The 27,042-nt window shown below is 43.9% G+C and overlaps 1 protein-coding gene and 1 long non-coding RNA gene across 2 annotated transcripts in view; one reads left to right on the top strand and one right to left on the bottom strand.

Moving 5' to 3' along the window:
• Positions 1 to 26,246, bottom strand: part of fa2h (fatty acid 2-hydroxylase) — a 39,479-nt gene extending 13,233 nt beyond the window's left edge. Inside the window, exon 1 of the mRNA XM_028408307.1 lies at positions 25,803 to 26,246. Within this exon, the coding sequence (XP_028264108.1) occupies positions 25,803 to 26,084 (282 nt within the window). The 5' untranslated portion in view covers positions 26,085 to 26,246. The remainder of the gene's footprint in view (positions 1 to 25,802) is intronic.
• On the top strand, positions 5,490 to 6,946 carry LOC114437548 (uncharacterized). Its single transcript, XR_003670914.1, has 3 exons — positions 5,490 to 5,833; positions 6,633 to 6,673; positions 6,754 to 6,946. It is a non-coding gene; the product is annotated as an uncharacterized LOC114437548 (long non-coding RNA).
• Positions 26,247 to 27,042: the final 796 nt, after the last annotated feature.

Genomic DNA, 27,042 nt, shown 5'->3' with positions numbered 1-27,042 from the left:
GGGCAGCTTCATCCACCAGGTTGTCAGGAAGATGAACTCTCTCCCTGCTGTGCCCCACTTTCTCCCCCTTCCCTGACAAAGCCAAAAAAGCCAAACTTGCCAAAGGCTCAAAAAAAGGTTGATATTACATATAGTTCCCAACAGAAAGTCTAATACATGTAAGTGAATTTCTATTTGTCTTTCTATGTTAAAGGGAAAAGAAGTCACACATTGTAAGAAGGGGAACACAAACAAATGACAAAACTAAAACAGAGGATAAGACTTTCATCATGTGGGCAAACACAAGATCGTGTCCTCGTATCAATGTTAAATGTCTTAATACAGTATATAGTAGTTAAAAAAGTGTCACATTAGCAGAAGGATGTGTGCTGAACTTGGGGGGGGCAACCTCTGGGGCTAAAGTGGAAGTCCAAATACTGTAGTTCCCCAGATGGCCACTTCGGGCTGAGTCTAAAAGTGAGTCAATCCCCATAGATCTCAATGTTAACATTTCTCACTTTACAGCGGAAATAAACACGTTTATGGCCTGAAATATAAATGCTTTATTCATCTGTTTAGTTGACATTGAGGTATAACATTATGCGTAATTAAGAAATCTTTGGTATTTAAGTAATCTTCAGTATAATAGTATATCCATTCTGTCGAACAACTCCCACCACCAACTACAACAACAGGACTACGATAGTTCGCTGGCTAAAAGGCTGTTTTGAGGTCAGGAAAGGAATGTGTGCACGTATGAATAAGGCATTTATCTGAGGAGCTATTGCTACTGAACCACTCTGTTTAGCTTGAGTTTACATTGCTTCAGTATATTACTAGTTCAGTCCTGCTACACAAAAAGTTTTTACTGTTTGAATACGGCCACATCTTTACAAAAGTAGTTCTAATATTTACATTTTCAGATGAAAGAATCTGACGCTACTGAAGCCTTTCATGCGATCATGTGGCATGATTAGCAAGTCCAGTTATGTGGTATAAAAATGAATATTATCACTAAAACATGGAGAGGTTAAAAAAACGCTCATTAGGCAAATGTAAGCTGCAGCTTAAGTCTAGTTGTACTGACACACATGCGGGGAATAACTGAGGCAGAAAGCAATTCAGAAACAGCCTTAGTGAGTGTTATATTTGTAGTTATATGAACTCATATTTGAACAACATAAAACAAAGCAGCTCTGAAGCCATGATGTGAGCCACTTATCCCATCTAAAACTATGCACATTGCAGTGTGTGTGTGTGTGTGTGTGTGTGTGTGATCATAACCAATACGAGATGGCTATCTGGCAGTTAATAATTTCCACTTAATCTTTAACCAGTGATTTTACAAAAATGGAGGTGCAAGTAAGATAAGAGCACTATGTGTTCTGTCTGAGATTAATAATCTGCCTGAGCGTACAAAGGGTTTGTACAACAGAACCAGCCATATGATTTATAAAAGGTTAGCAAGCACTACTTTGTTTTCTGCATTTCTGCAGTCCTAACGCTTACAAATACAGACTACTGTCACCTTCTGGTATGCAGCATTACTTCTTCTTGTGTTCAAGAAAACAGTTAAGCTGTCCTCTTGCTAGTTTTTCCTTTACATGCAAACTGATGGCACTGATGATGTGCTTTGGGAAGTACTGTGAAATCTATGATGCTTTATTTAAAAAAAAATCAATTATGGTAACATGTTAATTGCAAAGAGGAACAGCCATCACTGTTCTTTGCTGACTCCGTGACTAGCGGTGGAGTGATTCACAAAATCCATTATTTCCTATAAAACAGGTCTATACCTTGTTTTTTTTGATAAACAAACTTATGTTATTTATCTTATTGCACAGCAGCATGTCATTTCTGTGTCTACATGGTCTCTACATTCACCACTGCTGTCTGTGCACAGAGACACGATGCATGTACACACACAGAGATATGTGCACACACAAACCAAACCATACTGCCACCATAGGATAGACAGCATGTGTTGTTTTGCTCACGATAGTTGGATAGACTGAACTTCATTGACTAAGCTAAGCTAAGCTAAGCTAAGCTAACGGTGCTGATGCCAGCATTTTTTGGTTTTATTTTGCCATTGAAATATGCTATTTACAGCCCACAATTAATGCAGAGTGGTGTGGATCTCCTCTCTGTTCTGACTGCACCTGAAACTGCTGCAGGAAGCTCCTGTGAGACTAACTGCCTGTGAGTGCAGTCAGAACTGCAGAACGAAAAGTCACCAGAGAAAGTTACTAGATTTGTTGCTAGTTGATTTTGACCAAAAAAATGGAATGGAAAGCCTCCAAATTTAAAAAGAGTGTCACCAAGTTGGCAACACTCGTCTCCGTTGTGCTGTGGTAAAAATGCCTCTCTGCATTACTTGAGTGCATGTCTTGAACCAGACAAAACACACGCCCTGAACCGAGACATGTGTACCAAACGGTTTGGGTTTGTTTCTGATAAACAGCTTTGTGCTATAGGAGCCAAATACATATCTTTTAAGATAGATATTACTTTGACATTGTACAATCAGGTGTTGTAACTAAAAAGCTGCCATGGAAACACATCAACAATGCCTTCCCCAACCCCTCTTTGTCTCCTCTCTCTTGCTTCCAATCTATCTTACATACTGTGCATCAGGTATCTGCTATATAGCTAACAAATAACTGAATAGCATGTAGTTTGTTAGTTGTTAGGTAACCACAGAAAGCAGGAGGCAGGACTTCAACAACTAATTGTCAGTCTTCACGTGTCAAGTGCCTGTGTCCACTCCTTAGGCCTGAGCTGAGACAATGGGTGGTATGACTCTGATGTTTACATAACCCTAGCTTGGCCCATTGTTGGGTTAGGAATGGCACATACTGACTAGAATATAATCAAAAAGGACACTTAAAGTGTTCAAGCTGGTGTGGTTTGATAAAACACAACAGTTACTTTAGGGCAAGCTATTTCATGCTTAGGTAGAAGTTATGCGTAAGACCACAGCCCGGTTACCATGTTATCACTGTGCCACAATTACATGCAAACAAGACGCTTTGTTAACAAAAGGGCGGAGTGACTGAAAAAAGTAAAACATAAGGAATCCTCTGTCCCAGTGGGAGGAGGAGAAATATAAAAGAGTGAGAGACAAAAAACAAAGGAGGTCATTAGAGTGGGGGTGGCCTGGTACCATCACCATCACAACACAGAAACTACAGTCAGCCTCAGCGAAGGAGGGTGGTGTGTGTGTGAGAGAGAGCGAGAGAGAGAGAAAGAGAGAGATCCTCAGGGATCATGACACTTGGGTGTAGAGTCTGGAGTCTCACAGTAACAGACTACACTGCATGACGTGACAAGCGGTTGTCAAGACAGTTGAGGAGGTGTGGGGAAGTAATCAACAACAACCAGGATGCCATGCACAGTATGTAGTATAGCAAGAGATAAAGTTCTTCTCCGAGAGATAAAGACCTTGTCCTGTGGTACTTTATTTTGGAAAATATATGATCTCTTGGTTCATAAATAATGTAACAAACATGGCTGTCACCTTGGACTCCAGAATGATAGAAGCAGTCATGTTTTAGGCTTGTCTCTGTGATGAGGTTGACAGAGGACGTTGATTCCTCACTATGCCTTTTAGTTTATCCAACTACCTTACATTTCCCATGATGACAGAAGAGCCTTTTTTATCATTCTGTTGTTTGAACCCAGCTCATTGCTTCTTTAATCCTTTGTAGCATCTGTGTGGAGCCGTTAGGCAGCAGAGCGTCAAAAATTGTAAGGCACACTTATATATAAACTACCTTGCCAAAAAGTGTATTATAAAGTATGTATAGTATATTATGTTATGCTATACTATACTATACTGTACTATACTATACTATACTATATAGTATAGTACAGTATAGTATAGTATATATATATATATATATTAGGGGTGAGGCATTTTTACCACAGCATGGAGACGAGTGTTGCCAACTCTCAAGTGTTCCGTCTCTCTCGCTACATTTCGCGGCTTTCCAAACTTTTTTTAATCAAAAGCAACTAGTGACTCTCTCTGGTGACGTTTGAAGACTGACATGAAAACACGTTTCATTCTGCAGTCAGGCTACTGTCCTCAACAAGCAGCAGCAGTGAGCTCCTCCCCGGCCTTAATGCACTCTGAGCTGGTCAGTCTCCGTAGCTTCACGCAGCAGGTTCAGCTGCAGGCAGAGCAGAGAGACCCACCATTAAATCGTGTGCAAAGCTGCCGCTGGTGCAGTCAATGCTTACAGAGCGGGATGTAAACGTTGGTTACGTATTGTAACCCCAGATTCTATGAGTATAGGCGCAGCCCTTTAAGGCTATCGCTAGTGGGTTTCATCCCTTCGCGCGCATGCGCAGCACTGAAAGATTTAATCACCGCCCACCTATTACGTGGGCCTCACCTCGGTCTCACCTCGAGTATAAATTGGACTGAGACCGGACAATCGGCTCCCAAATAAAAAACGGCTTTTTCTTCAGCCAAAAATAGGAACCAGTGAGGCCCACAGCTTAAAGGGCTGCGCCTATACTCATAGAATCTGGGGTTACAATACGTAACCAACGTTCTATTTCGTATAGGCTTCGCCCTTTAAGGCTATCGCTAGTGGGTTAAAGGCGAAGCAGGATGTAGTCCATGCCTCACTGGGTCCGTACGGTACCACAAGCATAACCACACACCTGCCAGATCACTACACTGAAACAATAACACAGCAGTGTAGTCATACAACCACCATGTGCCGAAAAAACAGAGGAAGGAAGCACAGGGAGAGAGACGTGCCCCACCCGCCAACAGGCCGGGAGGAGGAACACAGCACAGCTCATTCTGACAAAAAACCCAGAACAGCGCGGGTCATGGATAACCCAGAAACATCCCGCAGATAAAAACGCACAAATGAACAGGGGGAGGACCAGGATGCTGCAGAGCAGATATCAGCCACTGTCATCCCTCTGTGCAAAGCCGCAGAGGATGAGATCCCCCTGGTGGAGTGTGCCCTGATCCTGTCTGGAGGGACAGCATCAGATGACAGATATGCCTGTGAGATCGCCTCACACAGCCAGTGTGACAGGCGCTGAGCAGACAAAGGAAGACCCAAAGACTGAACTCTGTAATGCACAAACAGACGCTGCGTGCGGCGCACAGCAGCTGTGCGCGCCACATAACAGGACAACGCGCGCACCGGACAGAGAAGATGAGACGTCCTCTCCTCATCAGAACTGTGAGGAGGAGGGAAAAAACCATCCAACGTTATCACCCTGGATCTGAAAGAGCTAGTGATGCTCTTAGGTATAAAAGTCGGATTAGGACGCAATACAGCTGAACTGCCATCCCCCTGAATCCTGAGGCAGGAGGGGGCCACAGAGAGGGCAGATAAATCACTGACTCTCTTTGCAGATGTTAAAGCCAACAACAAAGCAGCTTTAAGAGACACAAACTTCAGTGAAACTGTATCCAGGGGCTCAAAGGGCGCCCTGGTTAGTGCGCGTAAAACTAACGCCAAATCCCACTGCACTGAAAAAACGGACTCTAAAATTTACTAAATTACCTGTAACATTTTCTACTTAATAATATTAAAATCAAGAGAATACTAGAATTTCTTAATTAAAAACATAAATATATACTCATTTTTATCATGTAACAATCGAACTGTATGAAAAGAGTAAGTTTTATTATGTATTTGAGCATAGTATTTAACTAATTTGTATTCACTGCACATATACTATAAGTATTGAGTAATGTTTAATCCAGAAGTGTAGGTAGCAGTTTGAATCGGAGCATGCTCAGTTGAACGACATTGTAACGGACACACACAATGGTTGTGGTGGAGGAGCTGCGCGGCTGGATATACTCATGTTCAATGTAAGTATTTCTGTTTTACAGTTGTGACTGTAGAATACGTATGTGCTGTGCTTATTGTGCAAAATAATCTGGTCAGATCAACCAGAGGCATTTTGGCAGCGACAGTTCTCATGAGTTTAAAACATATGCAGCCTAGTTTGACAACTAGCTAGGTGCACACGGTGAACCTTAATATTTCTTTTTAATGTGTGGCAACCGAGCCACGTCGCACCGCTGCGACAGCGAGTGTGGTACAGGCCGTGTTGTGGACGTTATGTGCGGTCACTGGGAGGCTCCCAAGGTCTGACTAGCCCCGTCCACACTGAGACTGCACAGTAAAACATGTCAGGGAGAAGTATGAAGATTAGTACTGCAGATTAAAACGAAGGAGCGAACGTGTTAAAAAACTACTACTGTCAGTTATTGCCTTTGACAATAACGTGTCGCCCCCCCCCCCCCCACCCCCACCCCCCACCCCACCCCATGCGCACCAGCTCTGTTGACGTGATGAAGTATCACTTGAATGTTAACACAAGCTAGCCTCACCAAGCCTCACTGGAGCAGCTGTACAGACGCACACTTTGCAAGCAAGAGGCATCACTTGGCCCTGGGTCTGTTACTGTTTAGCTGTTCTACATGTACGTTAAGGCACGTTTGCAACAATAGCTGTAGTCATATTGTTTTCAGTATTAAGCCTTTTGCACTGTTTGAAATAAAGGAATTTGGTCTTATAAATAGTATTAAAAATGATTAATTTATTTTTAAACTTGTAATTATTGACAGAACTACTTTAATCTGTAATCTGTGTTTGTGTCAACAGAGAGCTGGATAGCACCCTCTTGTAAAAACATTGTCATTCAGGTAGGTGGAAATCGGCTTAATGCAACATAAAGTGTTTGTAATATTGTTAAAACACACATGTGGTGTTTGTTCATTCACAGGGTGATGTCTTTTCTAACACAAGCCCAGGCAGTGGACAGCTGAGGTCTTGGGACAGACTTGGGACAGGCTAAGCTGGATCCATACTCCGCGAGACAAAGACATTTTTCCCCCCTGCAGACGTTACGCCCACAAAATGATGTCATTTTTTGTCTCTGACCGCCCGCTGATCCGCACTCCTGTGCACAGGGTCCGGGCCGAACTTTGTCTTTCAAGGCTGTGCGGCAACCATGCTGTGATTGGTCGGAATTTATTGTGGGCGTGATGAAAGTGGAGAAGCGCAAGAGCCTCTCCAGGTATATAGGTAGGTGTGTAAACAGCACTGATTCAACAGATTTAGATAAGACCATACCGGTTTTGCATGATGAGCAATAAAAGAAAGAAAGAAAGGCAAGTCAGGGTGATTTGTCACCAATAACTCCAGACAGCCATTCACACATACCAGATGGTGACTGTTATTACCATTCTATATACTCCTACATACCCGGGCATAATAGGCTCGTTAACAATGTCTGTATATCTTTGCTATTGTTACTTTTAATGTCGCATCTTCACAGCTCATCACCGGACAGTTTGAAGTATCGCAGGCACATTGGAACACAGTAGATGTGCAAATGTGGTCATAAAGGCACAAACACTGAATCTTTGCTATTGTTACTTTTAATGTCGCATTTTCACAACTCATCGCCGGACATCTCACGCTGTTGCAGGCACCCTCTCTGTATAATGCCCTCTTGCCATGGCACAAGTCCTTGTGGTGTGTTAAAAACTCAGTAAAGTCTTTCCTTATAGTTTAGTGGGCGGGCCGTATGAGGAGTTCTGCACACACGCGTCTCGCGGAGTATGGTACCTCAGTGCGGAAAAGACCTTTTTTTTGTATCTCTTACCACCCGTGGAGCTCGTTCTCCGCTCTTTGTCTCGCGGAGTATGGATCCAGCTTGGTTTCTGGTGTCTGCAGTGGTCTTACTGGTCTTTGCAAATGTATGCTCTTCTCTTCACATTTGACAGTTCATGGCATATAAATTATGGTTTAATATTGACACAAACATCTGTTCACAGCCCCAGAGGATTGAGATGAGACATGACTCTGCTCTCTGGGACCTCAGACTGTACCTTGGTGTAAAAGAAGAGGAACTTTTTAAAGATTGCCTGGTAAGTAACGTGTTTAATGTTCCCAAACTGTCAGGCATGATTGTCAAATGGTGTTTTATTTTGCAAGTACAATCTTAGTTACGGTAAATAGAAATCTACTAATCTCATCACTGTCCAGTTGTTTGCAACTTTTCCCTAAATCTTTGTAATAGCTGTATTAACATTTTTCCACACGTATCTTTTGTAATGTGCAAGAGATCTGCATCCTTGTTCCACACACCCTCCAATGATGTTGTGTATCAAGATGTTCTATTTGTATAGGGCCAGCTGATTGGAAAATAATTTTGTTTTGTTTAGTGTGATCTAATCTTTATTTAATGATGCATGGATGGTTCCTGTCTGAAGAACAATAAGTTCTATTTTTAAATGTATGCATTTTAATTTGTGTTGTACATTGTACAATGTAATTGTACATTGTACATTGTAATTGTTGCAGGTGGGCTGCTGGGTGGAAGACATGGAACACATCCTGAAGATCTTCATGTACCATGAAGTGGAAGCAGAGGATCCAGTGGAAGCCTCCATCCTTCTTGAAGGCAGGGGTGTAGTGGCATGTGTGCTCCTCATTGGGACTTATTTAAGCACTTAAGTTTGACTACACTCAACCACTCCCCTACACATTTGAAGTCTTGCAGAACTGTCTTTAAAAGCAAGGTACTAATAGACTTATGTATTGTTACTGTTGTCAATCAGATATGTCTCATGTCATACACACCATTTCATATTTTATGCTGAGGTCAAAACCAGTGACAATTTCTTATTTTTGGTAACTTTATGTTATTACAAGGAAACTGAAACATCAGCAGCCTCCAGTACCATTGTCCTTTTTCTATGACCGGTCTAAATCAGTGGGTAAATGTTTTATAAATTGATATAAGTCATGCCACTGTGGCCACTGTTACAATTATGGATGCTTAGATCAAATTGTTCAACACAAAAGTTCCAATAAAAAAAAAAAAAGGTATTTGGCCGTGTTTGTGTGTTGTGATTTGTCATTTACATTTATCAAATTCATGCATCATTTTTTAATTACAGTGAGTAGAATTTGTTGTAAATAATTAATAAAATAGGGAGAAAGAAATAAATTCTACTTAGTTCTTTCATAACTAAAAGGTAAAATTTACTTAATGTTTTAATCACATTAATTAAATAAATAATACTCTTTACTTAATTTTTTAAATAAAAATAACATATCAACTTAAATGCATTTAAGTAACATTTACTTAATATATTCACAAAAGTAGGTTCTAAACTTACCAGTATTGAGTAAACTGTACTTAAATCTACAAAGTAAGTCTTACTTATTATTGCAGCATTAAAATTTACTTAAAAAATATTCGTGCAAATTGTTACAGAAATTTTTTTAAGTAAATCTTACAAGTCATTTCTTTCAGTGTGGGGAGCAAAGGAGCGGGACACAGGCCTGTGTCTCCGCACTCCCTTCAAAAAACGCTTTGTTAAAGGATGGCTAAAAACTGTTCTGTCACCAAAACCCTCATGACAGGCAGACACCGCAGCCGCGTAGGCTTTAATTGTACTAAAAGCCAAGCCTCTGTCCAGCAACCGCTGGAGAAAAGACAACACAAGAGGCAGGGGGCAGCTGGTGGGATCCACACTCCTGTCAATGCACCACTGCTGGAAAGCAGACCATTTTGCAGAGTAAGAGGCTCTGGTAGACTCAGCTCTAGCACCCTGGATAGTCCCCACAACCTCGCGGGAGAGACCCAGTCTCTCTAGGCGCTCCCGTTCAGCGGCCAGACCCACAGCCGCTGGCCTATTATGGGATAGCTCCTGATCGCTCCTCCTGCCTGTGAGAGCGCGTCCCCGCGCCAGGGTAGTTCCCACGGACTGCCTGATAACATCTGCTGTAGGCAGGGAAACCACGACGCATTCGTGCGCACTGGCGCCACTAAAATGGCCGACAGCTGCTCCACTCTCACTCTGTCCAGAAACTGAGGGATAAGTGTGACTGGAGGAAACGCATATAGAAGCATCCTGGGCCACGGTCGATGCGCAAAAGCATCCACTCCCAGTGGAGGATTGTCCCGTGCGCTCAGAGAAAACCACAGAGCGCACAGCGCATTCTCGCGTCTGGAAAACAGATCCACTTGCGCTCTTCCGAACCTGCTCCAGATCTGCCCGGCCAGATCGGGATGGAGACTCCAATCCCCGGAACGAGGACCTCCCCTCGACATCACATCCGCTCCTTTGTTCAGTACACCTGGGACGTACACCGCTCTGATAGAGAGAAGGTGTGTGTGCGCCCAGCGCAGCAGCCGTCTGGCTATGTTTAACAACTGGGCGGAGCGCACTCCTCCCTGTCGATTTATGTATGCCGCTGCTGCTCTGTTGTCTGTGTGAATCAGAACATGCTGATTCTGCAGTACATGGACGAAATGCTGGATCACTTTCCACACGGTGAGAAGCTCCAGCGCGTTTATGTGGAGTGACGGGCGCGCCGGCCACCGTCCTCCCACCACCTGAGACAGACACGTTCCTCCCCATCCTGACAGAGATGCGTCTGTGAACACTGAGATGTGTGACACTGCCCTTCCCAGAGGCACACCTTCCGACAGGACCTGTCGATTCCTCCAATAAGAAAGATCGGGACTTACGGAGGGAGGCACCGACACCATGCGTCTCCGTTGATGTACGGGATCGATGCGCAAACGGATGAACCATCTCTGCAGTCGTCTCATATGAAGCAGTCCCAGAGGAACTACGGCATGACCCGCTGACATCATGCCCAACAGCTGCATGATGGAGAGCGCTGTCACAACGCTGCCAGGTGACACACGATGGAGAAGCGCCGTCAGCGCCTCCACTCTCTGCTGTGAGAGCCGCGCTCTCATCACGGCTGTGTTCAGCTCCACCCCCAGATAAATCACCGTCTGAGCAGGGACTGGGGAACTCTTTTCCCAGTTTATCATAAACCCCAGGTTCGACAGGTGGCTCACTAGCCGCTCTGTGTGTGACGCAGCTTCCTCTCTGGACCGAGCCAGCAGCAGCAGGTCGTCCAGGTAAAACAGCACTCTCATCCCTGACATATGTAGCGGCCGCAGCGCCGCCTCCACACACTTTGAAAAAGTCCGGGGAGCCAGAGAATAGCCGAACGGAAGGCGATTGTACTCGTACTGGATCCCCAGAAAAGAGAAACGCAGGTATCTCCTGTGTTTGGGAACAACGGGGACGTGGAAATACGCGTCTTTTAGGTCTATGGATGTGAGCCAATCTCCCTGACGCACACATTCCAGCACCTGATTCACAGTCAGCATGTGAAACGGTCTTTTCATTATTGATTGGTTGAAGTAAGACAGATCGAGAATGGGCCTCATTCCCCCTGTCTTCTTCGGAACCAGGAAATAACGGGAGTAAAACCCCTGATTTCCCTGTCCCCGCGGAACCCTGGAAATTGCCCGCTTCACCAGCAGCTCTTCCAGTTCCGCCTGGAGAGCCTGACGCTGGCCTGGGGAGGAGAGAACTGTCTCCAGAATGCCGTTGAAGGGCGGAGGTGTTGTGGCGAACTGTAGAGTGTAACCTCTGCTGATCAGCCAGTCCATCCATCTGTCCAGGGAACATACGCGCCGCCACTCTGAGTAACGCTCTGAAAGCGGGCGTACACCTGTCTGACACTCCGCCGCTACTACGGAGACGCCCCTTGTCTGAGCCCCTGCCGCCGTTGCCATGGCAACCCATGGGGGGCTCCGATCGAAAGGGCAAGTCATGTGTCTGTGGGATAGACGCAGCGCACGCTGCCATCCCCGAGAGATGTGGAGCGGCGTCAGAAAAATCATTTATGTGCCGCTGTGCTGACAGACAGGGCTTATGACACAGAGAGGGAGACTCATCCCCGCTCACTGGTAAGTGAGGAGGAGAGAGACTGTGCAAAGCTGAGAGCGTCTGTGTGTGTGACGGCTCATCAGAGAGAGGCACAGGTGAAGACAGAGAGACGTGCTGCTTGTGTGATATGAGCTCCTAACCTACCTAACCTCTAACCGAAAGGTTAGAGACTGCAGGCTCACACTGTGTGGGAGACATGTGTGCGACAGCCTGAGCTGTAGGATTGCTCTCAACAGGATGTACGTGTTTTATTTCAAAACGGGGAGAAACACTCCCAACATCCTTACAAACAATATCACACATATCCCCCCCGCACCGTCACTGTTTCTTGGGCTGCTTCCTGGGAGGCTGCAGAGGAGGGTTAGACCAAGTGCATGCCGGCCGCCGCTGTCTGTTGCCTCGGGGTGCCGTCGCGGGCACCGGGTGAGACGGCGGTGGAGCACTGAAAGAAGCAGGTAGTGGTTGCTGTGGCTGAGACGCAGCCGTCATAGGTACTGGGGGGCGTCTCTGCCTGGGGCGCGGGTCCCGGCGGTCCCGCCAGTGACCAGAGGAGCGCTGGGCTCGAGCAACATGCTTCTTAATTTTCTCTGCGTCCTCAGAAGCTTTCTGCATGTGATCCACCAACACTTGGAGGTGAGGACCGAACAGCCCGTCCGAGCTGATGGGACACTCCAATAACTCCTTCTTCACAGCATCGGGAATGGAGGATGACAGGTGCAGCCACATATTCCTCTGAATCAGCTGTTGCCACACTGCGATCCGGGCCGCGCAGACAGCAGTTGATGCACACAGATTCAGGATGGCGCTGGCAAGGTTGCCGAGCTCCAAGGCTTGCTCAGAAAGGTGATCGGAATCCTCCGTCAGCTTAGTGATAGCAAACGCCAGGAGAGAAATGTTGTTGGCTGCCGCTTTAATCTGAAAAGCACACTGATGAGAACGGTCAGTGAAACGTGCGATCAGCTGATCTCTGCCGGAGGGCAGGGCTGGCCGGCGTCCGCTCAGCACGTTGGCCCTGACTCCAAACAGAGATGTGAGGCTGGGGTCGAGGGGAGGGACGGGAGGAAAACCAGAGGCGGTGAGCCCATCTACCTTGGTGATGGGAGAATAGGTAGAGACCGGCGCCTTTATTTTCCCAGGTTCTGCCGCTGCCCCCGACAGATACGGCACAATAGCAGGAAAACGTGGCCAGACAGGGTCCCGTCTAGCCGCGTGTACTGAAGCATAACGCCCTCCCATCTCGTCCCGAGGAATTACTTCCTCGGCCGACGGCACCGTCAGGTTCCTGAGCGCTGCCGCACGCTGAATCATTTGAGGAAGATCCCTGACGAGAGCGCCTATTGCCGGCAAGGGAGAAAGGATTAAAGCGGGGACCTCGGGGACTCCCGAGTGAACCCCAGGCATCTCCTTATCATCATCATCCAGCCCCTCCATCCGGAGAGGGGGATCGACCTGAGGAGAATGTGGTGAAGGTGGGGCAGAGTCGTCCGACTCCGACCATTCTGCATAAAGAGCAATAGCGTCCTCTAACGGGTAGTCATCTGCCACGGGAAAAGTTGCGTCCGCTGCAGCGGTGAAAGCATCTGCTCTCCGCCGCCTCTCGTCCTCAGGAAGGAGCTTGCAATAGGGGCACGCTGCCTGTGGAGTTAGCGCCAGGCCGGCGTGCTCCGGGCCAAGGCAGGATTCGCAACGGGCATGCAGATCAAAGCTCATGATGAAGCCGATCTGGCACACCGGGCAGATCCTGATGCCATCCGAGGACTTAGCGGACTCTCTTGCTCGTTCTTGCTCGCTATTGCTCGCCATTGCACACTCTTAGCTCGCTCTTAGCTCGCTCTTAGCTTGCTCTTAGCTTGCTCTTAGTGCTGCAGCTTACGCTGAAGAAAAATGGGAGCCGATTGTCCGGTCTCAGTCCAATTTATACTCGAGGTGAGACCGAGGTGAGGCCCACGTAATAGGTGGGCGGTGATTAAATCTTTCAGTGCTGCGCATGCGCGCGAAGGGATGAAACCCACTAGCGATAGCCTTAAAGGGCGAAGCCTATACGAAATAGAACGGGGCCGGTTCTAGGCAGGGGCGAGAGGGGGCAGTGCCCCCTCAAATAAATGCCTTGCCCCCTCAAATCACATTTTTAGAAGTTGAGAAACAACATGTTCATATACTCCCAAAATATATATATATTACGAGTTGACAAAATTATCATCGGTAGCGGAAAAACGGAAAAACCGTCAAGAAGGGGCACTTTATTAGCGTTCCCTCGTGTCTGTCTTTCCGCTGTGTGTATTCACAGGCTGCAGCGCACACACACACCCTGAGCCCGGAGTAAACATCCAATCAGCGTCCGTATGCAAATGAGTCAACACGTAGTCTAGCGGTGTAGTGTCAGGTTTCAGTGTGGTTAAGGAGAGGAAAGACATAGAAGAAGCTGCAGCGTTTTCACCGTCCACTGAATGTGACAGACTGAAGACAAATGACCGCTGCCTGACAGACCCCTACGTAAAGCCCCGCCCCAGACTGCAGTTATACACTGTTTTGTTTCACATAATCACAGCAGTTTTTACAAAGCTAGCTTACTTACTTTCCACTCCAGCTTTCAGCAGGACAGTCACTGACAGACAGACGCTGCAATGCATCCGTTTTTCAGAGCTTTTAAAAAGTGTGCTGCTGCTAGCAGTACTAACAGTAGTAGCAATGATACTGCTAGTACATCAGAGACCATTACTACTACTAGTACTGCTTCAGCATCAGCAACCACTGCTTCTCCTGTTCTTTCCCCAACAACCCCTGTCCCAAAACTGCCTGCTCAGCTACCCAGTGACTTAAATAGCAATGCACCATCTCAGCCAGTACTGGGTAGCTACCCAAAGCATGCATTTGGTACAACATTAAGATCATTTAATCCTGCCTGGTACTGCACACGACCATGGCTAGAATATTCTGTTGAGCGAGATGCCTGCTTCTGTTTCCCCTGTCGGAAATATGGCAGAACTGTTAATGAGAGGGATGTAGTTTTTACCCTAAATGGTTTTAACAACTGGAAAGCAGCCCTTGATCGAGGCAAGGGGCTACAGAGGCATGTGTCCAGCCACAACCATGTGCATGCTTCAACTGAATGGACTCAGCACAAAAGCAGAGAGGCAACAGGAGGATCTGTTGACTCCCTGTTGGTTGGTAAAACACAACTTGAAAAAAATCAGTACTATGTCAAGAGTGTGGGCAGTGCTGTTAAGTTTCTCTGTGTGAATGAGTTGGGGCTCCGTGGGACTGCAGAAACCTTGAGGTCAGACGAAGCAGGTAATGATGACATCGCTTCAGGTCTCTTTCTAAAACTAATGGAGTATACCTTAGAGAAGGATGAGAAGTTAGCAAGCATTGCTAAGAGTATCCCAAATAATGCAAAATACACATCTAAGGATATCCAAAATGAAATGATTGAAACACTGGCAGACATGGTGCTTAGAGAGATCAGGAAAAAATATGAAAATGCTGATTCTGCAGAGTTCTGCCTCAAAAGTGATGGGACCAGGGACAGGGCCAATGTGGAAAATTTGTCTGTGATGATTCGCTTTGTCAGCAATTCTGTGCCAGAGGAGCATCTTATTGGGTTGCTTGACCTGCATCAACTTGATGCAGAGTACATCACCTCTGAGATATTGACACACCTTTCTGATGCTGGCTACAGTGCTGACAACATACTTAGCCAGTGTTACGATGGGGCATCTGTAATGAGTGGGGTAAGGGGTGGTGTACAAGCTCTGCTCCAAAAGAAGCTTTCTAGATATGTTCCATATATCCATTGCTACAACCATCAACTGCACCTAGTAGTTGTGCATGCCATGCAAAGTGAACCATGTGCAAAAAGATTTTTTGACCTCTCTAGTTCACTTTACAAGTTTTTTCAGCACCACCATGTGTCTGAGAAATATGATGCACCTCATCTTAAAAGGCTGCTTGAAATCCGATGGACAAGCCACTATGAGGTGACAAGGTGCATTGTTGAAAATCAAGACCATATTCTCAGTATCCTATCTGACATGACAGAGGATGATGATGCTGCAGTTGACCTGTGCACTGAGGCATCAGGCCTGCTATGTCAAATTAGGAGACATCGCTTCTTTGAGACTGGAGAGTTTCTAGTGCAGGTGCTTAGTGTCTTGAAACCAGCTAATGTAATTCTACAGTCCCAGTCTGTGGATATGTGCAGTGCTTCTGATGTTGTTGGTGCAGCACTGGAGTCCCTAAAAAACATTCGTGAAGAGTATTGGGCAGAGTTATCTCAAGCGGCTGCTGGAGATGATTCACATCTTCCAAAGAGAAGGAGAACAATGAGCAAACACCTTGGTCAAAGTGTTGTGCTCTCAACTGTGGGCCATACCGACTCTGATATTCCTACCCTTAATCCCCATCAGTCTCTGAAAAGATCTCGACTCAACATCCTTGACAGAGCTATTTCAGAAATAGAGACTAGGTTTTCACAGAGGAATGTTGACCTGATGAAAGCCATATCTAGTCTTGTACCCAAATCTAGTGCATTTCTAGATTCAACTCAGTTGCAGCCTCTGACTGTGCTGGCTAGCAGAGTGACAGACAATGCAGGTCTGAAAAATGAAATCCTTGTGGCAAAACAGATGTTGCTCAAGAAATGTCCAAACGAAGCAGACCTGCCCTCTGTGTGTAAACACCTACGGGAGTACAAGGAAGCCTTTCCTGAATTGCATAAATTGTATGTAACAGCCCTGGTAATTGGTGTGTCTTCAGCAGCATGTGAGAGTTCCTTCTCCACATTGTCACGGGTTCTAACTCCCTATCGTCGCACCATGTCACACAAAAGAAAGCAGAATTTGGTGATCTTGGCCCATGAGAAGTCCATAACAAATAACTTGGACATGGATGAATTTGTGAAAGTTTTTGCAAAGAGAAATAGGAGACTGTTGTTGTAGAGTGGACAGAAAAGAGTAGAGTGCTTTAAAAAAAATAAAATAAAAAGAGAAAACATAAATGATCTGTTCTATAGCATATCTGCTGTTCTTTATGTATATAAGACTACCTTTCAGTTTTGTAAATATGCTAGTTATAGTGTGTTAAATCCTAATTTAGATGAAACCTTTTTTGAGAATTAGACCATCCAGATAAATGTTCTGTTGTTGACTGATAAAATCTGGATTATGGATATTTTATTTTGTTTTATTTAATTTTTATTTTTCAGTTTCCCCCCTGAGGGATTGCAACCTTATTGTGGTCAGGGGGTTTGCGTGCCTCAGTGACCTTCAGAGCTATAACAGCAGAAGCTTAGTCTTCAGGTGGGACACCCAAGTTGGACAGGTCTGAAGGTAGAGGCCTGACAAAGTGCAATCCACTTCTCCAGGCTGGCTTTGAACACAGCTAACAACCCAATTCAGCAAGGAAAATACTGTCACTATAAGACTAGAGAAATAAAACCCGTCTTAACATGAAGTGTACACATGATGCCCCCTTCACATTTCTGACTGCCCCCTCATACATGCCTGTCTAGAACCGGCCCTGGATGTAAATAGCATATTTCAATGGCAAAAATAAAAAGAAAACCACGGACATCAGTACTGTTAGCATTGCATAGCTTAGCGTAGTCATAGAGTTCAGTCTATCCAACTAGCATGCATGTGTCTGTGTGTACACGCATCGTGCCTCTGTGCACAGACAGCAGTGGTGAATTGTAAACGCACAACCATGCAGAGACAGAAATGACATGCCGTGCAAATAAGATAAATAACATGAGCTGTTTAGTTTGTTTAATAAAAGAACAAGGTGTAGACCTGTTCTATAGGAAAGGTTCTCTTAAATGGCTTCTGTTATGATCTGGTGCTATATAGAAATTAAAAATAAATTAAATTGACTTGACCTGATATAATGATGGGGAAACACTGAACTGATTCTTAAATATGGTAAATGTTGGATAATTAGGATATATATTTTGTGCTCATCTATGGTATGTATTTAACCTCAGAACCGTGATACGAACCGAACCGTGGATTTAGTGAACCGTTCCACCCCTAATATATATATATATATATATATATATATATATACCGTTCCACCCCTAATATAGCTGTGAAAGGTGTGAAAAGATGAGTGTAAAATTATATGTGTGCAAAAACTGACAACTCTGAGTGTGTGTTTGCACATGTATGTGAGGGTGTGTCATTCATCACTATCAGTCGGAAGAGTGCATGTGGAAAGAGCAGGGTTAAGGTTCAGTAACACCAAGGAAAGTTCAATAACACTGAAAAGTCCATGATCTCTGAATGCTCATCACTACTCTCACAAACACACACACACACATAGAAAAGACTACACTTGGCCAACAGCAATGCCTAAACTAAGACTGTAGATATTTATTGACACATCTTTATTCCCTTTAAACTTAGTACAAGGCTCTATTATCTCATTTTGTTTGCTTCCGGTATGTTCAGGGACTCTCGGTACAGCTTATCCATGTACTGAAACCTGCCAGTGACTCTCCTTATCACCTCTACACCAGTGATGCATCAAGGTACTAGTACTGACTTCCACATGTTAATTAGTGGGTGTTGAAAAAAAGTTAAATAAAGCATGCCGCAAAGCAGTACAAATATGATCACATTTACCCAACTCTCTGCCCAACTCAGTTATTCGAAGTTGACAACAATTACATCAGTGTCAGCAGAAGGATCAGGTGACTGCATGTAATGGCTGAATGCTCCTAGATGAGTTGGGGATACTGCAGCAACACACACATTAGGGTTGGGCGATATTGGCAAAAAAATGAATCACGATTAATTGTGGCATTTAGCCGATAACGATTAATTTGACGATTAATTGATGACAATTGCACTTACATGTTTTTGACTCTAAATTGGCACAGTGTTCTAGCTCTAGCTGTTCTAATTTCAGAAAAGTCACATCAGTGATTATTTTAAGTTAAAAAATGTGTCTGTGCAAATGAACCGGGGACTGGAATATGTCACACACTAGTGCATGTTTTCACTCAGACTGTAGAACAGCAGCAGAAAAAAACATTACAAACAAACAAACCGGACAATTTCACACTTGTCTGTGCAAATCAACCTTCATTACGTTCTTTCAGCGCTTAGTTTGGTCGTAAGCAGCACAATGACTAAACGTATCGCGGATTCTTGGCTGAGTGGAATTCTTTCCAATATCTGCTGGAGGAGACTTCACTGTTGTAATGTTTCCTATCTTGCTGTGGAGTCCGTAAATAAAGATCGGAGTTCATTCTTTTGATACAAGAAAACATCCAGTTACTATGGCAACAACCAACACCGCACACAAAAATGCGCCATCATGACGAGCCACTAATCGCCGTAATCGATAAGTGGCAAATATTAATCGATGACAGTTTTTCTGACGATAAATTGCACACGATACGATTTTGCACAAGCCTAACACACATACACCTCAACTTTACTTGCCACACACACAATCACGCCCATGATTTCTCTTATTACACAAGAACACTTATCCAGTGCTGAAACTTTTCACCGCTCCCAAATTGGCCAAACACACAGCAGGATTAGGATAAAAGTGACCAAACCCTCTGCTGAGGAGTGCATGCAGGAAACCTTGTGATTAAGACAGCTGTTGTAATATGCTCATACTAATTTCTATATATGGATCATAATGTCTATGTTTGAGGTCCCTAGATTATCATTAATTATTGGATGCTGTGTTAGAACTTCTTTTTTAGTTAAGATTCCATGGTAAGCCATCACAGAGGCAACTTGGGTTGTCCATGTAGTTTTGTACATGTTTCCATTGCTGGCAGTGGTAGCTGATATATGAGACAGCTTCCCCCTATTTAAGTTTTAAGTCAGCAAAAAACATTTTTTGTACACATTTTCTCATCAAAGTTTGGCACAAAATAAACTTGAGTGCATTTACTAAATGCTCCATTTTTCTTTTCAGTAGTCTGTAGACTGAGCTTCCAGAATCCCTGTGTAAACTATACACCCTCCATCAAAGTGACAGTATGTAAACAATATTTCAGTTGAACAATGAGCACATTACACAGGTGCATATATTATGCATGAATTCATGTTTCAACTTTAAAGAATTCACAGAGACCCAATATCCAGCATGTGTGTGTAAGTTATTTAGCAAGGTGTGGGAGGGAGAGTGGGTGGTGGTGATGATGCGTGTGTGTATCTGGGTGTAGATCGCTCATCTCCCTAACTAAAAGAACCAGTCAAACCTGAATGACCAGAACCCACGATTCCACCTTCTCTCTCTCTCTCTCTCACTAGGTGTGGAGTGTGAAACAATCAGAGGCTTGTGTAGCTATAAGCTTAAAGGTTACCATACTCACAGTACCAACTGAGCCAAGTGCCATATCAACGCAAGGCAGCCTCCGTCACCATGTATGTTTGAAATAATTTGTCTCATTAATGAAAACTTATATCAATATTTGATCAAATTTGAACACTAATTTCAAAGCCATCAATAAAGTCAATTAAACATGAATGAACTTCTCAAAAGCATTCTTGACACTGCCAGGGCCTGTTGGCTATGATTTGTCTTCAGCCAAGCTTGGACCATTGGTGTCTAAAGGCTGATATAACAGAGGAGATCATAATAGAGGTTGGTTGTTGGATGATTTGTTCTGGGACAATGAACGTTCATTAGTTGACACTCTCTGACTGGGCAATGCTACTATGCTACACTGACTCATTAATAATTAATAATAATATTAATAAACCTACTCTTTTATGCATGCGAAGACTATATTTTGTTTTGCTGTATGACAGCAATCTAGGTGAATGGTGGAAACAGATGTCTTCACCCACATTTTTGTAACAGGCATTCATTCTTTAAAGGTAGGGTAGGAGATTTCATTCTGATGCACTTTTTGTTAAATTAGTGTAACTTCTTTTTACAATCCGATAGCAACCGATTAGTTCAGCAGTTTCGCATTAAAACGAAGAATATTAATCATCTGTGGAAGCTATAAAATGCTAAAAACATCAGCCAATCCTACGAGGCGCCCCTGCGCGTATAGTTGGCTGGTTGTCCTGCTCTGCGCGCATCAGAGAGATACATGCATGATGGCCGAAGTCACAGACTGGTTGGGAGGCGTGGCTTCGGGATGAGCTCAGAGAGAACTGGGCGTGTGTTTACTTTCAAATTCTGGCTGACTCTCACTGAGTTTTCAAAATCTCCTACCCTACTTTTAAAACGGTGAGATAACAAACTGTGTGCATTGACACAGCAAAGGTACCTCAGAGTGCACAGGAGCAAACATCTGTGTTTTGTTGTACACACTTTCTGCCAGGCAGACTACATAAAATTACATTCATTGGAGTGTAATATAATATGTTTCTAAGTGAGTGGCAGTAGCAACATGCCAGGGTGGTTCCCCTGGTATCCACACACACACACGCACACTGATTTAGTTGCCACAGTGAGTGGATTCTTCTCACCAGACGCCGATGTGTTTCACTGAGGGAACTTTGTCATGCCATCCCCCATAGACAAAGGCTCACCTAGAGACCTCAACAAGAGTCTTAGGTTAGGTTATACAACATAAAAATAGGTATATCAATAACATCTGACAATTCCTCTCTCCCTGTAGACACCACTACAATACGCTCATCACCTTCAGGCTGCCTGTCTTGTCATCTCCTCCCTCTTCTGGGTGTGTCTGACAGTCTTGTGCGTTTCCCCCACATGTTTCAACTGTATGTTTTTCTGCAATAATACATCTCTAAGCTTGAACTATGAGCTAACATGTTAGCTCATAGTCACCATATCTATGCATACACACAGAGCCCCGCCAAGGCCTACCAGCTAGGAAGAGCACATTATTGTCATTACGCAAAGCTGACATGCACAGGTGTAGCGTAAGAAACAAATGAAGGAGGGAAAACAAGTGTTTGTTTTTCTTAGTTTGATTTTTTCAGAACAGCAGTGAAGCAGTGTTTAATCAAAGGAAAAAGATGCTACATCTGTTTAGCCCTCATCACTTGACTCACACATTGTAGAAACATAAAACAAAAATCTAACAGCAGTGTTACTTTTCTTTGTGGCCAACCATTCCATATTGTGGAAAACCAATCAAACCTAAGACAGTGTGTGAACACTGTCAGCAAATTAATTATGTAAAGATAACAAAAAAGCTTCCACCTACAGGTTTAGCTTTGTATAACCGCAGCCTTTAGCATCACTCCTGTGGGACCTCTGCCCAAATCAATTTCATCTTTCTACATATGTTCACTTTCATCCCCTCTGACTGTCCAACCTGTCTTCCCTCCTCCACCTTTCCTGCTCTCTTACTGTGATGATGTGGGGAGCCACCTGAGGCCTGCATCTGAGTAATAATTGCTGCGTCGGCAGTCTCTATGGTAGCAAAAGTAAACAATGTGCCGGGTAATGTATCACCACGGTAATAAACTCAGAGCAGCTCTTAGGAGCTGTAAAAGAGGTAGCTCACCAGTACCAAACTGATGACACGAGAGCTGAGGGGACACAACAGTTGTAGAGGATGCCGTGTCAATCACTTTTCCATGGCTTATAGTGAGGAAAAGTCTATAATGACCTACAGGGACTAACTTTAATAATTAACATAATTTTATTACTCTGGTGTGCTGCCAAAAAATACATCTTAGCAACATTTAGCAGTTAGCAGGTGTTGGTGAACTTGTTCCAATATCAGCTCGGTGCCTTCTGTTAAAAGACATCATTGAACAGGGAAAGATCCATGCTGATAAAAGTCTGCATTCCTGCACTCCACCAGCCTAACCTGGTCACCCTTCCAGCACCCACCGTCATGACCTTGACTTTGGTTTCTGGCCGGCACAAGCTTCTCTTTTCCTTCTTTTAAGGAGGTTTTGGCCCCAATGTCTCCTGATATTAATTATTTTACCCTACAACATTAACTTCCTTAACTCCATCCATTGTTCATTCACACACAGTCGCTTGTGAATCCACTCTTTTAACAATACATCCACTATCCTCTCCAAGTTCATGACTATGTAGCTACATTTTCTCATATGTATAAATAAATACATATATTTCTCAAAATCTAAAGAATGTGTTGAGCAGGGTATTTCTACATCCTTTACAGAACTAGATAGGCAGCATTGTCGTAATTTCTTCAAGACAAAAGAGCAGGAGCACAGAGCAAACAAAGGTGCACCACTGATTGACACACTGATCTAACCTAAAATGTAAATGTCTGAAAAATGTATGCACATGCTGTCAGACTGGTTGAAGAAGTGTAATATTTTTAAATTTTTCTAAAGCTGTACTACTGTGTTACATTTCTTAGTGTGACTAAAATTCCTTACCCTAAATCCCATCAGGGTACTTCACTATCAGTATCTGATAGTTATATCATATATTACTTTGTGTGCATATATATTTCATAAAGAGAGAGAAAAAAAATCCAACCACTTAGGCAGCTTTGAAGCATACACATCCATTCTTTGTGAAAGTTGACATTTAAGATCTCTAGGAAGTGGTCCAAAGCTTGTGTGTGTGAGATTATCAAATCAGGTGTCTAAGGCAGGTGTTATTTATGGTTGGCGCATTAGGCCCATGTTCATTTTCTAAGCCATTTACACATTGAGGTCACAGTTGAGACGGTTATCTTTTGTTGTGTAGTGGACAATTTACACAAACAAGGTAATGTCTGAAAAAATCCAGCTGCCTCCAGCACAAATACAACGTGTTATCACATTAACCACCAGTCAGTTCCTGGTGTCACTTTCACTGTAAAAAGCACTCGAAACACTGGTTCCGAACAGGAGTCAACCTCTGTTACAAACCAGTTTAATTTGTTGACAGTGTAAACAGCACCTTTGTTTGGTTGTAAACCTGCTCCCAAAACACACATATACTATGCCCTCTAACCCACAAATGTAAAAACTGCTAGATTCCCCAATTTCACTAAAGAAAATGCATATTGCTGCCTGATAGGATACAATCTCCTCTAGTCCTCCTAGTCTGTTCAAACAAGCTGTACTATGAGGCACAGCATTCTCCCCCGAGACAGGTAAAAGTTCAGGCTGCGTGTGTGTCCTACTGCTCAGCTGGGGTTAACCCTTTGTATAACTGGTCTTCCCTTAAAATAAATAATGTGGCTACAGTACTGTGTCCATATGGAAATCCTAATCCTAACAAAAAAGACATAAAGCCAACTAATTCTTCTTATTATTACTACTACTATTATTATTGTTATGGTAAAACTGTCACAGCACATCAAATCACACTGTAAAATACTGCAGTCAGTCTAGGAAACAACCAGCACACGAGGTACCACTGAAAGAAAAGCTAAAAAAAGGGAAAGTAAGAGGAACAATACCGTTGCCTGTTGCATCATTAATGCACCACAACAAAGCTTATCATCATCATAAAATTATTTTGCACTCAGTCAACATGTGCTGAGATTCATTCCTGCAGCTCATGAATATGACATCTGAAGACTTTTCCATGCACACTTTCACCAAGAGCGATTGCTTTCTAACTGGTGTCAAGTAGTATCATTTTTACAATATCTAACTCTGTAATGGCATTTGGTGTTGGATGTAATCCAAGGATAATTAAACCCGCCTTTAAAGTCACCACAGTGTGACTGAAAACCACACTGCACTGTGAAAATGTCATTTAGAGCCATCAGGCTGATCATTAAAAAACAAAACGAGGGTTAGGTTCAACATTTGCAGGAAGGCCAAGGTCTATAAGTGGCGAGTGTACGGTAAATGAGAAGTGAGCTTTATTGTACTCCATTCAAACGTGAAGGGCAAATAAAGGAAAGGCCATATTTCATTAACAACTGGAATGTCAGTGTGACTTTGTGACCTGATATCTGTCACATGATTCCCATTGTCAGAGTTTCACACCCGCTATGAATCAACAGCAAAATAAAGTGACAGCATGATCTTGATGACATTATGAGCTACATAAGTCACAAAATGAACAATATAATGTCATAAGATTTGCAGCAAAATAAAACCACCAACTGTGAACAGCATGTGTGAAAATGTCTAAAAATGTATGCATGCTGACACAGAAAAAAAACTGTCCAACAGTCAAGATTTCTAAGTGACTGAAGAGTGAAGCTCCACAGAGGATAAGGATTTTGTTGTTGTTTCCATAAGCCAGATCTAACCAACAGAGTGGGCAAGCCATGTAAATGTCAACTCTCTTGCAAGAGATTTATGCAAACTCCCTCCCTCCTCACACACACAGAGAAATACACAGGACTAGAACTAAGCGGGTGTGGATTTGTCTGGCAAGAGGAGGTGGAAATGTCCAAAGTTTCCAGCAAATTGTCCCGGTTTCTCGTCCCCTCTGTGGCTTATGGGACAAGACAAACCAGTTTTCTTCTATCTCCATCTCTTTCTCTCTCTTACACACACACACACACACAACTGTTGAATCATTCATTAACATGACATAGCGTTCACACACACACCCTACCCCAACCACACAGGTCTACCATATCACCTGTTCGCCCCTCCCTGCTGCACAAGCATTACTTCCCATTCCCTCCCCTATAATCAATACAGTCCCAGAGGAGCAGGAGAGCAGGGACTTCCCTCTCTTTCTGGCCTCCTCTAAAACCACCCAGAGTCAGGTGAGAAACCATTATACACCTGTTACTCATGCTGTGTCCATCTTTTCTCAGAACCATCACATGCAAATGATCAACACATCTAACCTTCTCACAGCTCATTCACTGTGAGCAATATTAATATTGTCTGTCAAACACACAAGAATGCTTTAGGCAAACTGTTTCAAAATTCCCTGTAAAAAATGATGTAACTTTATTTGACTACATAATAGAGACTGTCTGCGATGGCAGAGGAGCCACAGCCCTGCCTGGAGGTCACCAGTCTGCACCTTACAAGTCCCAGGTTGGGCTAATTATGAATCAGAGAAGTTGAAACATATAATAAACTTTATACAAAGTTATTTGTCAAAATGTATGAGCATAAATTCAGTCTACAGACCCGCTAGTTAAGGCCCAACAACGGGTTTATCTGACGTTGTTTACTCTGAGGTTGGTGATGGAAACTTTGCTAGCTACCTGTGCCTCGTCGTTGCCGCTGTCTCTGTCCAGCTCCCCGATGTAGTACTGCTCCATCCACCGCCGGGCGTTCTTCGAGTGCCGGTGCGGGGGTCCTTCCATCTCCCGGCTCACATCCTTGCCCGAGCGACTGCGTATTAATGCTTCTCCGCCCGGGTGCATCCGCAGGAAGGCGGTCACGTCGTACACCCGGGTCCCCAGCAGAACCCAGCAGGAGTCCTTGGTGCAGTGGCGGGCCACCTCCCTCTCCGTGAAGAACCTGGGGGACGTGGATGGAGACATCCTGAGAAGCGAAGAGACGGCGGAGCGTCCACCTGAAGCGGGAAACAAATACTAAACACAAGGAGGAGCGCAGAGAGACCTCCTCCCAGGACCGTCGACCTGACTGCTGGGCCGAGACTGTAACTTTGCAGTTGACAACCAGTGCCTGTGAAACAAGTAGGGACAGCAACGACAGAGGCGGGGTCTGTGAGGCGTTCACGGCCCCGGAATACATCGTCGATAGGAGGAAACCACGGTCATAGCGGTGCAAAGGTGCTGCAAAACAATGCATATGTTTATACCGTCATATATATATATATTTCTTATCATTTTACCTTCTTCTAATTAATGCCTGCAATAAATGTTGCCTCTAAAATCGTAGAAAGGTATATTTACGTAACAATATCAGTATCCGACTCCCACCTACTTCATGAATGCAGCATTGGGCTACATTCTAAGGCACCTGTTGCTCTTGGGGAGCGACGGCGCAGAAAGCTGCGGAAACACGACGTGTGCGGCAAACTAGTAATTAAACACTCATTTATTTACAGTACATTAACAGATCAATATCTCAATATACCGCTGATTTAAGTTTATGCTCATTTTATTGTGGGCTTCAACTATGAGGTGACATAACTGAAGAAAAGTCATAACTATAATGCTTAAAGCAAACCATATGACGTTCGTACGTATACACTGTAAAACGCAAAAAAAATAAATAAATACATAGGCTACATTTACTTTACAGCTTGCCTAAATGCGTAATTTAGGCTACATACAAGTTCCTCTTTTTAGAAACAACTAGTGATATAAAATCAATAATTATTGCTATATTGGATGCGAACAGAGGGCCCGTTTTGTTAGGGCGTCTTTTCAGTTTTATCTTCCGTGAACAGCTGTTTCAGCGGAAGGCAAATGCTGCATTCCAGTTATGTCGGAAATATTCATTTTATACAGGTGAACTGAAAATGCAAATAAC

The sequence above is a fragment of the Parambassis ranga genome, chromosome 6, assembly GCF_900634625.1.
Source record: "Parambassis ranga chromosome 6, fParRan2.1, whole genome shotgun sequence".
NCBI classification, from domain to species: domain Eukaryota; kingdom Metazoa; phylum Chordata; class Actinopteri; family Ambassidae; genus Parambassis; species Parambassis ranga.
Note: the sequence above shows the minus strand (reverse complement) of the source record. Positions and strands in the feature narration are given on the sequence as shown.